Source organism: Bombina bombina, chromosome 2 (genome assembly GCF_027579735.1).
Source record: "Bombina bombina isolate aBomBom1 chromosome 2, aBomBom1.pri, whole genome shotgun sequence".
NCBI lineage: Eukaryota > Metazoa > Chordata > Amphibia > Anura > Bombinatoridae > Bombina > Bombina bombina.
This window is the reverse complement of record NC_069500.1, coordinates 901,776,684-901,795,007: the sequence shown is the minus strand read 5'-3', so window position 1 is coordinate 901,795,007 and position 18,324 is coordinate 901,776,684. Positions and strand designations below refer to the sequence as shown.

General features: G+C 35.4%; 1 protein-coding gene across 1 annotated transcript in view; it reads left to right on the top strand.

Annotated features, from left to right (window-relative positions):
* MBOAT4 (membrane bound O-acyltransferase domain containing 4) overlaps positions 1-17,711 on the top strand; it is a 128,101-nt gene extending 110,390 nt beyond the window's left edge. The window contains exons 3-4 of the mRNA XM_053700148.1: positions 16,760-16,838; positions 16,887-17,711. Of these exons, the coding sequence (XP_053556123.1) occupies positions 16,760-16,838; positions 16,887-17,705 (898 nt within the window). The 3' untranslated portion in view covers positions 17,706-17,711. The remainder of the gene's footprint in view (positions 1-16,759; positions 16,839-16,886) is intronic.
* The last annotated feature ends 613 nt before the right edge of the window (positions 17,712-18,324 follow it).

Sequence of the window (18,324 nt, the reverse complement as noted above, 5' to 3'; positions counted from 1 at the left end):
ACAGTAGTAGAGCCAAATGGGTACTCACACACTTCACAAGCACACCAATGTGCTGGTAGTAGCAGGCTGCAGATTCAAATAGGTGTGGCAGCTCACCTCTCAGGTAGTACTGTGATGCTGGAGATGGAAAAGGAGACACAGAAAAAAGCACTACATGTGCAGACTGTTAAAAATATAACAAACAATATTTTCAGTGGTACAGATGGTTACTCACATACTCCATGAGCACACTTATGTGCTGGTAGAAACAAGCTGCAAATTTTAGGCAGGTGTAGCAGCTCACCCCAGATCAGATTTCTTAATGCTGTAATCAAATGGCTCCAATAGGTAACACAAAGTCCCAAAAAGGTAGAGAGACTCTTATGTATCAGCAGGGCAGTAGGTAGGTAAAGATATCCACTCAAAGGCGTATTTCCAGTAAAATACAAATATTTATTAAAAACAAAAGTTAAAAAACACAACAGAACAATTGCTGTGTTAGGTGGATAAAAAAGGGGTTGACAGTGACCCCAATAATGCAACGCGTTTCTCGGTTTTGCACCGTTTCATCAGGCATAAAATTGTTCTTATTCCTACCTCTCCTGCCTCTGCTTTATATAGCCAGCTAACAAACATTATCCTCCTTTCAGAGGGGTGTGTTTAACAATTAATCACTGACACCTATCTAAGGTGGCTAGTCTCCTAATTACAAAATGTTAAGGAAATCCAGTGTACTTATATATGCAAGAAAACTGTCTATTTGTTGTTTATAATATACGTGTATATGTACAAAAGACTAGCTTTCTATCTGATATACGTATGTGTATAAGTGTAAGGGGGATTTTCTTTCTATTCCATCTATTCTAAAGATCTCCCAACAGTGATAGTCTATTCCTATACTATATATGTTATATGGCTCATCCATCAGTAATATTTCCCTATATTAATTCCCTATATTAATTGGCCGGGGTGCATATGAATTTTAACCTCTGTGGGGGTTTTTTCCCCTATATCTAGAAATATTCATAGCCGTAAACTTTTTACAAAATAATCTGTCCTCTTAATAATATGTCCTAACGTTGTACTTTATAGGTATTAATGGGGGTTTCTATACTACGGTAATTTTACCAATGCTGCACTCCACAAGCAGCATATATGAAATTTACAGCGAAACATTAACCCAATATTGACTTGGCTCAACTAAATGGTATGCACTGTATAATAAATAGTGCCCTAGTGTTCAGATTTCTTTAAATAAATTTGTAATTTTTATAATTACATAGTATATTCGATCCCAAAATGTGATAAAAATCACACATAATAAATATCAAAATAAACCACGATTGTGGAGCAAAACAGTCTAAAATCTAGTATTTAAATACAAAAAAATCAAATTTATGTTGATAAATCTTGGAGTAATGCATAAAGTAGCATATGGTGAATATTAATATGGTGTATAATATAACATAATATGTCTCAAAGTGTGATGTTGCAACTAAATGTGACAGTAATATAAAGGTGATTAGACCATCTAATGTGATAAAAATGTGTCAAGATAATCTATTTATAAATTTAAAGAAAATACTTATTCACTAAAGATTAAAACTGTAACTAAAAAATATTAATACTAAAGTGATTCCTAACTCTAAGTGTCCTCTATATGTGAAAAAAAAGCAGCATATATGAAATTTACAGCGAAACATTAACCCAATATTGACTTGGCTCAACTAAATGGTATGCACTGTATTGTAAATAGTGCCCTAGTGTTCCGATTTCTTTAGATAAATTTGTAATTTTTATAATTACATAGTATATTCGATCCCAAAATGTGATAAAAATCACACATAATAAATATCAAAATAAACTACGATTGTGGAGCAAAACAGTCTAAAATCTAGTATATAAATACGAAAAAATCAAATTTATGTTGATAAATCTTGGAGTAATGCATAAAGTAGCATATGGTGAATATTAATATGGTGTATAATATAACATAATATGTTTCAAAGTTTGATGTTGCAACTAAATGTGACAGTAATATGATTAGACCATCTAATGTGATAAAAATGTGTCAAGATAATCTATTTATAAATTCAAAGAAAATACTTATTCACTAAAGATTAAAACTGTAACTAAAAAATACTAATACTAAAGTGATTCCTAACTCTAAGTGTGAAGAAAAAAAAAATAATAAATAAAAAAAAATAAAAATAAATGAATAATAAAAATAAAACTGAGTGTTGTGTAAATATATATTAATAATAATGAAACAACCACACCTGTAATTCGGGTGTGGAAAAAATTAAAACTAGTTAAGGAAACTATTGTTTAAAAGGCCGCCAGATCTAATACCTCGTTCAGGCCAGAGGGAAACAAAGACTGGAATTTGAATATCCAGTATGTTTCCCTCTGGCGCAGGCGAGTGTATCTATTGAACCCTATTTGATTGGGAATATGTTCAAGGGGAGTGATGACAAAGGTGTGGTGGTGTCCATGGTGTTGGATTGTGCTGTGTCGGGAAATACTATGTTTAAGTGATCTCTTTTTGATATTTCTCAAGTGTTCACTCCACCTTATACGTATCTTCCTGCAGGTGCGGCCCAAGTATTGTAGGCCACATCTGCAGGTCAGAACGTAAATAATATAATCCATACTACAATCTATTCTTTTCTTGATGTGGAATATTTCTCCTGTGGTATGACGTTTTATAGATGTACAACCATGTGTGATGTAACTACACATGAGACATCTTGATTTATTACATCTAAATGTGCCTAATTTTTCTCTTCTAGTTATGGGAGATTTGGCAGTATGTAAACCATTTCTTTTTGATAGTACTATTTTGCTTGGGGCCAATTTTTGCTTTAAAGTTGGCGCTCTCCGAAACACCGTCCGTGGGGTCTTGCCAATAATATTTTTAAGAATTGGATCTTTTAATATTATCGGCCAATGTCTCTTTAAGATTTTTTTAATATGGGAATGTTCAGAGTTATACTGGGTTATGAAAAGAGGGTCTTTCAAATGGGCCATTCCTAATTCATTGGGACTATCTGAATGGGGAGCTAAGATGGTATTTCTATCTTCTCCCCTTGCCTTAAGAAAACTGTCTTTAATGAGCTCATTGGGGTATCCCTTTTCCCTAAATCTGATAATTAAGACCTCTGATTGTTTGTCATACAGTGTCAATGTGCTACAGTTCCTTCTGATTCGTCTAAACTGACTGTAGGGGATGTTGGTCTTCCAACCATTGAGATGGTTGCTGGAGAAATGGAGGAAGTTATTACTATCCACCTCCTTGAAGTAAGTGGAAGACACAACATCCCCCACGTCATTCCATCCGAGACAGACATCTAAAAATTCAATTTGTTCGGCCTGTAGATTATGTGTAAATGACAAGCCCATATTGTTAGAGTTGAGGTGACTAGTGAATAGTATAGCTTCATCTGTGGTTCCCTTCCATATAAAGATGAAAATGTATCGGTCTTCAAAGACACCCATAAAAAGGTTGGCAAAACTGGGGGCAAACCTGGTACCCATGGCAGTCCCCTTGATTTGAAGATAGTAATCATCCAGAAATTGAAAATAGTTATGTGATAATATGTATTCTATACTAGTGATGATAAAATCTTGTTGTACTGAGGGAAGATAAATGTCATTATTGAGATATTCCCTTATTGCATCAACCCCTAGAATGTGATCTATATTAGAGTAAAGGGCCCCCACATCACAACTCAACCAAAAATACTGTTCTCCTCTCTTGACATTCTGAAGCTTGTTTTATAGATCTGTAGTGTCTTGAATGTAAGACGGTAATTTATTGACATATTTTTGTAGTAAAAGATCAATATACTCTGATAGACGGTCTGTTAAACTGTTAATCCCTGAGATAATGGGTCTACCTGGGGGTGAAGTATGGTTTTTATGAATTTTTGGTAGGTGATAATAGAATGGAATGCTTGGGTGGTCTGGTAAAAGATATTGTTTTTCCTTCTTGTTTAGGACCCCCTTATTGAGGCCATCCAGTATTAGATTTTTAAGAATTTTACTATATGTTGTTGCGGGATCACTGTCTAATTTCTTATAATATTCGAGATCCAATATTATGCGTTTAGCTTCAGAAATATAATCGGGGTAGTCCTGTAGGACAATCCCCCCGCCCTTGTCCGCTTGTCGTATTACCAGGGTTTTATTGGCAATTAGTTGTTGTAAGGCTTTTTGTTCATTTGGCCAAATTTGCTTATGTTGTTTATGATTTCTGGTTTTCATCTTACTTTGTTTCTGGCATAATTTGTTCAGATCTTCTAAAACTAGCTGTTGGAAGAGATCAATATAAGACCCCTCCTCTCTGGGGGGATTAAATGTTGAAGATGGTGCTAAATTGGTGTGTACAATCTGTTCAAACAAATTATTTGTAAGTTCAATTGGTTCTGTATAGATGATTTGTGTCAAATTTCTGGGGTCCATATTATCTGTAAGTATTGGTGTGCCATCTAATTTATGTTTTCTTAGTTGTTTTGACGCAAAATATCTCTGTAAGGAGAGTTTTCTTGTGAAGGAATTTATATCTACAAATAAATTAAATATATTCGGCTGATTAGGGGGGCAAAAGGAAAGACCTCTGCCTAAAATTCTAATTTGGTCATCTGTAAGTGTATGAGATGATAAATTGAAAATACCTTATTTTAGTCTCTGTAGCTTTGTTTTTTTGAGGGTGTGCCCTCTCCCTCTCCTCCCTCGTTTGTGAATGATCTTTTCTTGTTGTTCACTGTTGTTTTCGTTTTGTCCCACAATGGGGCCAGGGGTCTCTCCCCTAAAAAATGATTCCCAACAGAGGTGGAGGGTCTTTCTTGTTGGGAATGTTGCTGTTCAATCGGTCTGTGAGGAGAGTTATCATTAGTATCTGATAAAACATGAAATCTATTCTGTATTGGGGTCTCATAGAAATGGTGGGGGGTACTTGCATGTTCATTGCTATGTTCCCAATGGTTTCTATCTTTTTGCACATAATGCCCCATCTCAGATTGTCTATGAAATTGGTTGTTTTCGTAATGTCTGGTTTGTGGAGTATAATTGGCCCCATTGTAATGATTGGAGTTGTGTGACCCTCTATTGTTCTCCTGGTGATTGGTTCTGGATTTCCAATTTGTTTGTGGTTGTTGTCTATTATAGTTTGAATTACTAGATGAACTCTCTTGTGTTCTCCAATTTGTGTTTCTATGGTTAAAACCCCCATTATATCCATAATTGTTGTGAGTCCTAGCTGTATTGGAATTTTGTTTATCAAAAAGATAGCTATTAGGATATGGATTCCCTTCACTGTTGGGAGACCAGTTTTCACCATTATTTGATTTATTCTTATTCCTATTCTTCCTATTTTGTACTACCTTCCAATTGGAATCTTTTGTGTCAGTTCTATCTGTGTCACTTTTCTTGTTATATGTGTATACAATTCCTTTACTATAGTCCTCTTCATCTCTAGCTAGTTTTGAATTTTTCCTTTCAATTAGTTCTCTCTGATAATCATCGGATGTTTTAATGGTAGAGTTATTAAGTCTTAGATACTCGGGGTGTCCCTTTAATTTATCAAGTTCTAGTTGGACTTTTTCTATTTCTTTAGCAGTGTCATCTACCAGTTGTTGTCTGTGACTAATTAGAAGGTCTATAAGTTGGAAGGAGCAGTTATCCAAGATGGAAAACCATTTTTCAAGGAGGGTACTGTCATTCTTAAATGAACAGTTTTTAAAGACCCTCAAACCTCTGGGGATCTGTTTTTTATCCCAGGTAGACCCATTATCTCAGGGATTAACAGTTTAACAGACCGTCTATCGGAGTATATTGATCTTTTACTACAAAAATATGTCAATAAATTACCATCTTACATTCGAGACACTACAGATCTATTAAACAAGCTTCAGAATGTCAAGAGAGGAGAACAGTATTTTTGGTTGAGTTGTGATGTGGGGGCCCTTTACTCTAATATAGATCACATTCTAGGGGTTGATGCAATAAGGGAATATCTCAATAATGACATTTATCTTCCCTCAGTACAACAAGATTTTATCATCACTAGTATAGAATACATATTATCACATAACTATTTTCAATTTCTGGATGATTACTATCTTCAAATCAAGGGGACGGCCATGGGTACCAGGTTTGCCTCCAGTTTTGCCAACCTTTTTATGGGTGTCTTTGAAGACCGATACATTTACAATTCCAACTGGGCGGCAAACCTGGTATTCTATGGCCATTACATTGATGACCTCATCTTTATATGGAAGGGAACTACAGATGAAGCTATACTATTCACTAGTCACCTCAACTCTAACAATATGGGCTTGTCATTTACACATAATCTAAAGGCCGAACAAATTGAATTTTTAGATGTCTGTCTCGGATGGAATGACGTGGGGGATGTTGTGTCTTCCACTTACTTCAAGGAGGTGGATAGTAATAACTTCCTCCATTTCTCCAGCAACCATCTCAATGGTTGGAAGACCAACATCCCCTACAGTCAGTTTAGAAGATTCAGAAGGAACTGTAGCACATTGACACTGTATGACAAACAATCAGAGGTCTTAATTACCAGATTTAGGGAAAAGGGATACCCCAATGAGCTCATTAAAGACAGTTTTCTTAAGGCAAGGGGAGAAGATAGAAATACCATCTTAGCTCCCCATTCAGATAGTCCCAATGAATTAGGAATGGCCCATTTGAAAGACCCTCTTTTCATAACCCAGTATAACTCTGAACATTCCCATATTAAAAAAATCTTAAAGAGGCATTGGCCGATAATATTAAAAGATCCAATTCTTAAAAATATTATTGGCAAGACCCCACGGACGGTGTTTCGGAGAGTGCCAACTTTAAAGCAAAAATTGGCCCCAAGCAAAATAGTACTATCAAAAAGAAATGGTTTACATACTGCCAAATCTCCCATAACTAGAAGAGAAAAATTAGGCACATTTAGATGTAATAAATCAAGATGTCTCATGTGTAGTTACATCACACATGGTTGTACATCTATAAAAAGTCATACCACAGGAGAAATATTCCATATCAAGAAAAGAATAGATTGTAGTATGGATTATATTATTTACGTTCTGACCTGCAGATGTGGCCTACAATACTTGGGCCGCACCTGCAGGAAGATACGTATAAGGTGGAGTGAACACTTGAGAAATATAAAAAAGAGATCACTTAAACATAGTATTTCCCGACACAGCACAATCCAACACCATGGACACCACCACACCTTTGTCATCACTCCCCTTGAACATATTCCCAATCAAATAGGGTTCAATAGATACACTCGCCTTCGCCAGAGGGAAACATACTGGATATTCAAATTCCAGTCTTTGTTTCCCTCTGGCCTGAACAAGGTATTAGATCTGGCGGCCTTTTAAACAATAGTTTCCTTAACTAGTTTTAATTTTTTCCACACCAGAATTACAGGTGTGGTTGTTTCATTATTATTATTAATATATATTTACACAACACTTAGTTTCATTTTTATTATTCATTTATTTTTATTTATTTTTTTTATTTTTTTTATTTATTTATTTTTTTTTCTTTTTTTTTTCTTCACATATAGAGGACACTTAGAGTTAGGAATCACTTTAGTATTAGTATTTTTTAGTTACAGTTTTTTTTTTTTTTTATATATTTTATTTATTGAGGTTTTGCTGGAACAATACAATGTATATGGAATATCATATCGTTATAACAAGCATGAATAATATATACCATTTTAACAGAGTCTCTATAGATACAAGAGAAAAAAAAACCCCAATATAGACATTCTAAGAGTAGAGACTGAAACCCCTTTTTCTTTTTTCTTTGTTGTCATTTTCCACATAAGCCAAGATCAATAAATCAAATTATCACTTTTGAATCTGTAAACTTGAAATAGCAAAGTAATAAACATTTGAAATGACAGCAAAAAATGAAAGTATCAGTTTACTGTATAAAGGATATGATGAGATAAGTAAATATATTGCTCTGAGTGCCCAAGCAGTCCTGCTACGGTAGATATAATAGAACAAAGTTAACATCAAGACATACTGCAAGGGTTATTATTAAGAAAAACTGCAGGAAGGTTGCGGCACAAGAAAGAGATAAGCCGCATAAGTGGCCCTCCTAAATAAGGAGGTTCATTATGTGTGTGTGTGGGGGGGGGAGGTGATAAGATAAATATAAATATAATAAGCTGAGAAGGTCTTTGAAATATAAGATGCCTAAGCCCACTAAATCAGCTTCTGTAAAGCAATTCGCTCAAGACTATTTTAGAATATCTATAAGGTTGAACCAGAGAACGGCACTCAATATTCTAGGAAACTATTATTGAACCCCCTAAGAAAATAAAAAAGAAAGTTAGTGGTCTGTTGGCAACACATTGTTAAATTTACTATTCCTAGGGGATGTGTAGTGTAGATGAAATATGTACAATTGTGAATGGTTATAACCTAAGTCAATCATGCATATAAAAAAAAGAAAATATGCTATATATAGAGTATAATTAAACCAATATTTCCCTCTAGTAGTAAAGCGTAGCAGCAACATCTTCTGTAAGTGGATATAATTCGAAACCCGGGTTCCACAATGTAGTGCACGTGGAAGCAAATTATCATATCAAAAGGCACCCAGAACCAACTAACAATCCTAGAACATAAATACAGAACATAATGGGGAACATGTTATAAACAGTTGAATGGATCGTATTACATGCCGACTCCATTAAATGCATAACCAAGAATATACATATTGAGCAGTCTTAAGCGATAACAGTATAACATTGCCTGAGTCGTCAGGAGAGTAACGTGGCATATCAAGAGGTACCAGAACCGGCCAGCGATTCTGAAACATAGATACTGTACAATACCTGATGGGGTACATGCGGTAAATTAAACAGTAAAGCGGATTGCAATGTTTGTTAGCTTTAGAAAGAATATATATTAGCTAGCCTGCATATCAAGCAACCGTAAGTAACAACACTATAACATCACCTGACCCCTCTGACCATATAGTACTATACTTCACATAAAGCCTGAAGCTGGTTACTTGGTAATTTAGTATTAAAGTATAAGCAGTCTCTGACTATGAAGCAGACACGCTGGTTTAGAAGTGAGTATAGAAATGCAGTCCCACTGTAATTTAACACCTGGCCACCCTCAGAACCAAGTGTCCATTGAAGTGTACATACATAAAGTTGGTAAGGGAGGCAGCAATTGTAATAGTCCCTCAGTGGAGATTAGTCCTGAAAAACAGCCTTTGGACCAACAGAAGTTGACATAGTTCCCATGTCTGTTGTTAGGCTATCAGCCCTATTATAGTTACTGCTGTCCTCTTTGAATATTCATGTTATGTTGTATGAAAGAAGTTTATACCATATCAGTCAATGGGATGAAATATTATAAATTGGGATCTGCACGTCCGGTGAAATTATGGAAGTTCTATGCCAGGGAGGGAGACCACAATGTGGATGCATATTAGCCTATTCCAGCTCTCCAGGAGCAAGAGGTAGGGTATTTTCTGTGTGTCGCAAGGGTTATCAGCCAGTGGGGGTAGAATGAGTAGCGCTGTCTCCATACAAGAAAAAATGATGGCGATATTACCTTTGTTGCCAGGCCTGTCAGAGAAGTACCATAGGTGGTGAGACGGCGGTCAGTGCCAGCAGGATCAAAGCATTTTGGGTTCCCTCGAGACCCCTGCCCTCCTCTGGTTTGCGGAGCCTCTACGGGAGTATAATCTTCTTTCATTCGGGTCTGAGGGACCACATGCGCCAAGATAAGGTCAGTGTGACTCTCCCCGTGCTCGCGGTTACTTCCGGACCTAGCTGACATAGGACCCAATATATGCTGGGAATGCCGGGGCCCCCAGGCCTCCGCGCAAGCGATAGTCACCTCTTTAGGGTCCGGAGATACCTCCATCAGGGTGTCGTCAGTCTCAGCCGTTTCCACATTCCCGTTAAGGGCTGCAGCGAGTTTACTGTGGTGGTGGGTTAGGAGGCTACTGACCGTCGTAAATAGTTGTCTAAAGTCCACCATAGTGAGCAGTAATCCACGAGGGTGGGAAAATGGCCGTCGGCTATATTCCTGAGCAGGCCGCCCAAACTTAGGACCCAGCTAGTGGGTAAACGTCAAAATGTAACGTCTTCCATTCAGCAGAGAAAGGTGAAAAGAGTAATCCAATTATGATAGGGGTTATTTGAGAAATAAAATCTGATTTTAAATCTTTTGTAGACAAAATTAAGCAGGAGCTCTAAAAGTTTGCGACTTCTCCTGTCTTTAGTTACAGTTTTAATCTTTAGTGAATAAGTATTTTCTTTGAATTTATAAATAGATTATCTTGACACATTTTTATCACATTAGATGGTCTAATCATATTACTGTCACATTTAGTTGCAACATCACACTTTGAAACATATTATGTTATATTATACACCATATTAATATTCACCATATGCTACTTTATGCATTACTCCAAGATTTATCAACATGAATTCGATTTTTTCGCATTTATATACTAGATTTTAGACTGTTTTGCTCCACAATCGTGGTTTATTTTGATATTTATTATGTGTGATTTTTATCACATTTTGGGATCGAATATACTATGTAATTATAAAAATTACAAATTTATCTAAAGAAATCGGAACACTAGGGCACTATTTACAATACAGTGCATACCATTTAGTTGAGCCAAGTCAATATTGGGTTAATGTTTCGCTGTAAATTTCATATATGCTGCTTTTTTTCACATATAGAGGACACTTAGAGTTAGGAATCACTTTAGTATTAATATTTTTTAGTTACAGTTTTAATCTTTAGTGAATAAGTATTTTCTTTAAATTTATAAATAGATTATCTTGACACATTGTTATCACATTAGATGGTCTAATCACCTTTATATTACTGTCACATTTAGTTGCAACATCACACTTTGAGACATATTATGTTATATTATACACCATATTAATATTCACCATATGCTACTTTATGCATTACTCCAAGATTTATCAACATAAATTTGATTTTTTGTATTTAAATACTAGATTTTAGACTGTTTTGCTCCACAATCGTGGTTTATTTTGATATTTATTATGTGTGATTTTTATCACATTTTGGGATCGAATATACTATGTAATTATAAAAATTACAAATTTATCTAAAGAAATCGGAACACTAGGGCACTATTTATAATACAGTGCATACCATTTAGTTGAGCCAAGTCAATATTGGGTTAATGTTTCGCTGTAAATTTCATATATGCTGCTTGTGGAGTGCAGCATTGGTAAAATTACCGTAGTATAGAAACCCCCATTAATACCTATAAAGTACAACGTTAGGACATAATATTAAGAGGACAGATTATTTTGTAAAAAGTTTACGGCTATGAATATTTCTAGATATAGGGGAAAAAACCCCCACAGAGGTTAAAATTCATATGCATTCCGGCCAATTAATATAGGGAATTAATATAGGGAAATATTACTGATGGATGAGCCATATAACATATATAGTATAGGAATAGACTATCACTGTTGGGAGATCTATAGAATAGATGGAATAGAAAGAAAATCCCCCTTACACTTATACACATACGTATATCAGATAGAAAGCTAGTCTTTTGTACATATACACGTATATTATAAACAACAAATAGACAGTTTTCTTGCATATATAAGTACACTGGATTTCCTTAACATTTTGTAATTAGGAGACTAGCCACCTTAGACAGGTGTCAGTGATTAATTGTTAAACACACCCCTCTGAAAGGAGGATAATATTTGTTAGCTGGCTATATAAAGCAGAGGCAGGAGAGGTAGGAATAAGAACAATTTTATGCCTGATGAAACGGTGCAAAACCGAGAAACGCGTTGCATTATTGGGGTCACTGTCAACCCCTTTTTTATCCACCTAACACAGCAATTGTTCTGTTGTGTTTTTTAACTTTTGTTTTTAATAAATATTTGTATTTTACTGGAAATACGCCTTTGAGTGGATATCTTTACCTACCTACTGCCCTGCTGATACATAAGAGTCTCTCTACCTTTTTGGGACTTTGTGTTACCTATTGGAGCCATTTGATTACAGCATTAAGAAATCTGATCTGGGGTGAGCTGCTACACCTGCCTAAAATTTGCAGCTTGTTTCTACCAGCACATAAGTGTGCTCATGGAGTATGTGAGTAACCATCTGTACCACTGAAAATATTGTTTGTTATATTTTTAACAGTCTGCACATGTAGTGCTTTTTTCTGTGTCTCCTTTTCCATCTCCAGCATCACAGTACTACCTGAGAGGTGAGCTGCCACACCTATTTGAATCTGCAGCCTGCTACTACCAGCACATTGGTGTGCTTGTGAAGTGTGTGAGTACCCATTTGGTTCTACTACTGTTATTACTGATTTTTATATCTGTTGATCCTACACATGAGGCGCCCCTCTATTTTCTTCTCTTCTATTCCTCATAGTTATACCCGGACTAGTCGGCGAGGAGGAGGCAGCCACCACAGGGCTTTTCCACTTGGTTTTGAAAAGGACTCATTTTTGCCTTGATTTTGTAATTATATTTGGACTTCCCTCATTTGAGAGGATTTTATTTCATTTTTCTTTTATTTTGTTTTATTTTTTTATCTGTATCGTATACACAATTACCAATTTGCATTTTTTAAAGAGTATATAGATTAATATCACTATCTATATTATCACTAGCGCCCCCTTACTTTGCTGTAAGGCTATATATACACACTATAATAAACATATTAACCCCTAAACCGCCGTACTCCCGCATCGCAAACACTAGTTAAATATTATTAACCCCTAATCTGCCGCCCCTAACATCGCCGCCACCTACCTACATTTATTAACCCCTAATCTGCCGCCCCCAACGTTGCCGCCACTATACTAAATTTATTAACCCTTGAACCTAAGTCTAACACTAACCCTAACACCCCCTAACTTAAATATAATTAAAATAAATCTAAATAAAACTTACTATCATTACCTAAATAATTCCTATTTAAAACTAATTACTTACCTATAAAATAAACCCTAAGCTAGCTACAATATAACTAATAGTTACATTGTATCTAGCTTAGGGTTTATTTTTATTTTGCAGGCAAGATTGTATTTATTTTAACTAGGTAGAATAGTTACTAAATAGTTATTAACTATTTACTAACTACCTAGCTAAAATAAATACAAATTTACCACTAAAATAAAACCTAACCTGAGTTACACTAACACCCAACCTTACACTACAATTAAATCATTTACCTAAATTAAATACAATTACCTAAATTACAAAAAACAAACAAATACTAAATTACACAAAATAAAAAAAGAAATTATCAGATATATATAATAGAATGCAAGCTCAATCTTATTGGCTGATTGAATCAACCAATAGGATTGAAGCTCATGAAGCTCAATCCTATTGGCTGATTGCATCAGCCAATAGGATTTTTTCACCTTTAATTCCGATTGGCTGATAGAATTCTATCAGTCAATCGGAATTCAATGGACGCCATCTTGGATGACGTCACTTAAAGGAACCTTCATTCTGGAAGAAGACTTCGATTGTAGAGGATGCTCCGCGCCGGATGTCTTGAAGATGGACCTGCTCCGCGCTGGATGGATGAAGATAGAAGATGCCGTCTGGATGAAGACTTCTGCCCAGCTGGAAGAACACTTCTGCCGGCTTGGATGAAGACTTTTCCCTGCTTCGTTTAGGATCTTCAAAACTATAAGTGGATCTTCGGGGGTTAGTGTTAGGTTTTTTTAAGGGTTTATTGGGTGGGTTTTATTTTTAGCTTAGGGTTTGGGCACTTGAAAAAGAGCTAAATGCCCTTTTAAGGGCAATGCCCATCCAAATGCCCTTTTCAGGGCAATGGGGAGCTTAGTTTTTTTAGTTAGGATTTTATTTGGGGGGTTTGGTTGTGTGGGTGATGGGTTTTACTGTTGGGGGGTTGTTTGTATTTTTTTTACAGGTAATAGAGCTGATTTCTTTGGGGCAATGCCCAGCAAAAGGCCATTTTAAGGGCTATTGGCAGTTTAGTTTAGGCTAGGTTTTTTTTTTATTTTGGGGGGGCTTTTTTATTTTGATAGGGCTATTAGATTTGTTGTAATTAGTTTAAATATCTGATAATTTCTTTTTTTCTTTTGTGTAATTTAGTGTGTTTTTTTTTGTAATTTAGGTAATTGTATTTAATTTAGGTAATTGATTTAATTGTAGTGTAAGGTTAGGTGCTAGTGTAACTCAGGTTAGGTTTTATTTTACAGGTAAATTTGTATTTATTTTAGCTAGGTAGTTAGTAAATAGTTAATAACTATTTAGTAACTATTCTACCTAGTTAAAATAAATACAAACTTACCTGTAAAATAAAAATAAACCCTAAGATAGATTCAATGTAACTATTAGTTATATTATAGCTAGCTTAGGGTTTATTTTATGGGTAAGTATTTAGTTTAAAATAGGAATTATTTAGGTAATGATAGTAATTTTTATTTAGATTTATTTTAATTATATTTAAGTTAGGGGGTGTTAGGGTTAGGGTTAGAATTAGGTTTAGGGATTAATAACTTTAGTGTAGTGGCAGCGATGTTGGGCGCGGCAGATTAGGGGTTAATAACTGTAATGTAGGTTGCGGCGATGTTAGGGACAGCAGATTAGGGGTTAATAATATTTAACTAGTGTTTGCGAGGCGGGAATGCGGCGGTTTAGGGGTTAATATTTTATTCTTGTGGCGGCGATTTCCAGAGTGGCAGATTAGGGGTTAATAAATTTATTTTAGTGTTTGCGATGCGGGAGGGCCTCAGTTTAGGGGTTAATAGGTAGTTTATGGGTGTTAGTGTACTTTTTAGCACTTTAGTTATGAGTTTTATGCTACTGACTTTCAGTTTACGGTATTGATCTTGGCGGTATAGGGTGTACCGCTCACTTTTTGGCCTCCCAGGCAGACTCCTAATACCGGCGCTATGGAAGTCCCATTGAAAAAGGACTTTACGAAAATTGTGTAAGTTAATTTGCGTTACGGCCAAAAAAGTGTGCGGTGCCCCTAAACCTGCAAGACTCGTAATACCAGCGGTAGTGAAAAAGTAGTGTTATGAGCCTTAACGCTGCTTTTTCACCCATACCGCAAAACTCATAATCTAGCCGTATAATATATATATATATATATATATATTTATATATTTATACATATATATATATATATATATTTTTTTTTTTTACTAGGTAATTTAAAAAAACAATGCTAAAAACTCACTGGTACTTTGGGCAAGTTTTCTCTACAATTCACAGTCCTTAAGCAGTTAAATATAATAGTCGTCAGATAATGTGTTTCAATAGAATCGTCTCTGATCCTAAGACACGTCAGAAAAGATCAGGTCAAATGTTTCAAAAATTTGATAAAAGTGGTTACAGTCCACATGAATTACATACCATACAAGAGAGTCTCACTCAGGGTAGCAAAAGGGTTGGAGGTGATCAAGCAAGTATATTTTCTTTTGTAACCACCTACAATACTTTAAGTGACAGAATATTTAAGATTCTAAAAAATAATTGGTTTGTACTTAAGGAGGCATGTCCAGAAATAAAGGAGTTTGCCCAGTATTCCAGAGCTTCTTACCGCAAAGGTAATACTACAGGCAGAAGGTTAATATGGGCCTACCAGGGAGTTACCACTAGGGGGGGAAGGTAGAACCATATTTTGGTAAACCACGTAATGGCACTTACCCATGTCTTGGTTGCACACAGTGTAACAGCGTTCTAAAAGGTGGAGAGATTTCACACCCATATACAGGAAAGAGATTAAAAATTCCAGGCTTTTACACTTGCAATTCCACTAAAGTGGTGTATGCATTAAAATGCCCATGTGGTCTGCTGTACATAGGCAAGACAACCCAGAAAGTTAATGACCGCTTCTGCCAACACAAGTCCAATATTAAAAACACTAAAACAGCCCACCTCCCCGTCCCATCACATTTTTTAGAGAAAGGCCATCAGGCTAACCAGCTGAGGTTTATGGTCATTGACCAAGCAAAAAAGAAACCACGAGGAGGAAATAGAGTTAAAGACCTTCTTTATAAGGAGGCTAAATGGATTTGGTTACTGGATACTATGTCCCCTACGGGACTCAATAAGGAATTTGATTTGATGCCTCTTATTTAATTATTACTTGTTAAGGTTAGTAGGTGTATAACAAATAACAAGAAGAGGCAATAGAAAAAAATTCCCCTTATTAATAGTAAACTGTAGTAGAGTAAAGAATGGGTGATAGAGTCCATTCCAGGCAGTCTAGGGTTAAAGTAGGAAGGGTAGTTAATGCTATTGACGTCATGATGATGTAATGCTAGTACACACCCCTATGAGGACTGTGGATTGGTCACTCATTGTGTGTGTTTTTGTATAAATTGCACTGTATTTCATTGTTTGTTAGCCTGAGAAAGGGGCAGGAGCCCTAAAACATTGCTCTAATAAACAGGTTATCCCTAACTTTGGAGTGCTACCTTCTTTGTTTTGTTTTGCTTATATCATTTTGGATCCTTGAGGGGGATTTGTGAAGGTTTGAGCACCCTGACTCACACATGCTGTGGAAGTATTATATGGCAGGCATGCAACTACAAGCAAGAGTGCTAATCTTAACTTGCTTTTACACTAGACGTCATGTGCTGTGTTATTTCACTGAATTATATCAAGGCTAAAAAAGAAGTTTACAATTAGTATAATACTTATTTGAAATATTTTAGACAGATAATAATATCTCATTCTCCTTAGGTTGTCCATTGTGATTTCATCCCTTATGCTTTTAACCCAGAAGATAACTTCTCTTTCTTTGGATATTCATGAAAGTAAAGTGAAAATAATAGCACTATATGGAACAACTGATTGCTCCTATCATAAGCTGGCCTACAGTACTTTGGTTTTCCTCTGCTACTTATTGTTTTTCCCGGCACTACTAGGAGGTCCTTTGTGCTCCTTTATGAAGTTTCATCAGCAAGTCAATAGCACAGATATGCTTAAAACATCTTGGCCCATCTGGATGATTACCAAAGGCATTGTCTCCGCGTTTTTATTGCAGTTACTCAAAGCTTTAGTGTCTGGGAGCATTCAATGCACTCTTATGGACTGTAGGCAATTAAAATGCATATACTACATGTGGATCACCGCCCTTCTCTTTAAACTGACATACTACTCCCATTGGTTACTTGATGAGACTCTATTTCGTGCTGCTGGCTTTGAGGTTGAAAGTGGTCAAGATGCCGAGTTGAGGACAAACTTTTCTGACACAGACATTTGGATCCTTGAAACAACTCACAGAATCTCAGTGTTTACCAGAACATGGAACAAAAGTACAGCAATGTGGTTGAGAAGACTTATATTTCAGCGTTGCAAGACCCATTCTTTACTCATGACATTTGCCTTTTCAGCTTGGTGGCATGGATTGTACCCTGGGCAGATTTTTGGTTTCCTGTGCTGGGCTCTAATGGTGATGGCTGATTATAAAATACATAGATGTTTAGATTGTTGCCCAAAATCCTGGCTCAACAAATATCTTTATAAATCGTTTACATGGATTCAAACACAGTTAATTATTGCATTTATTATGATGGCTGTTGAAGCTAGGAGCTTTGGAATTGTGTGGGCCCTATGCACGTCTTACAACTGTTTCTTTCCTCTTTTGTACCTTGTATCTATGGTTTTCTTAAATAAAAGAACATGAATTGTGTGTTTATCATGGGTTAAACAATGATTTGGAACCACTACGGCAAATGCCTAATATAGGGATATATTACAAGTGCCGCGCTAACAAAAAATATTGTGACTACACTATCTAGAGCGCATATTATAAGTTGAATGTAAATAGTTGCGCTCAAGTGCAAACTAAATTTGAAATAAACGGATTAGTGTGCCTTAAGCCCTAGTGTAAAGAGTAAGGGTTAAAAAAAAGTTGCACCAAACACAACATAAATACATTAAAATAAGCTATTACACACATTCTGATTAAAATATTTCATATAATTATTAATAAAAAAAATCTATTAAGATTAAGAGGGATATGGATATAAAAGGGATAGTATAGAGACCTTAATATATATAAATATATATATATATATATATATATATATATATATATATATATATATATATATATATATATATATATATATATATATATATATATAGCCAGACAAATATTGCACTCACAGGACTTTTATAAGGAATAACCAATATAATGTTTCTCCATGTTTCTCCTTATATATAGGGGGTGTAATTGCATAAATGGCATAAATAAGAATTTTATTCTAATCTTTTAGAAAGGAACCATCAATTTTTACTTA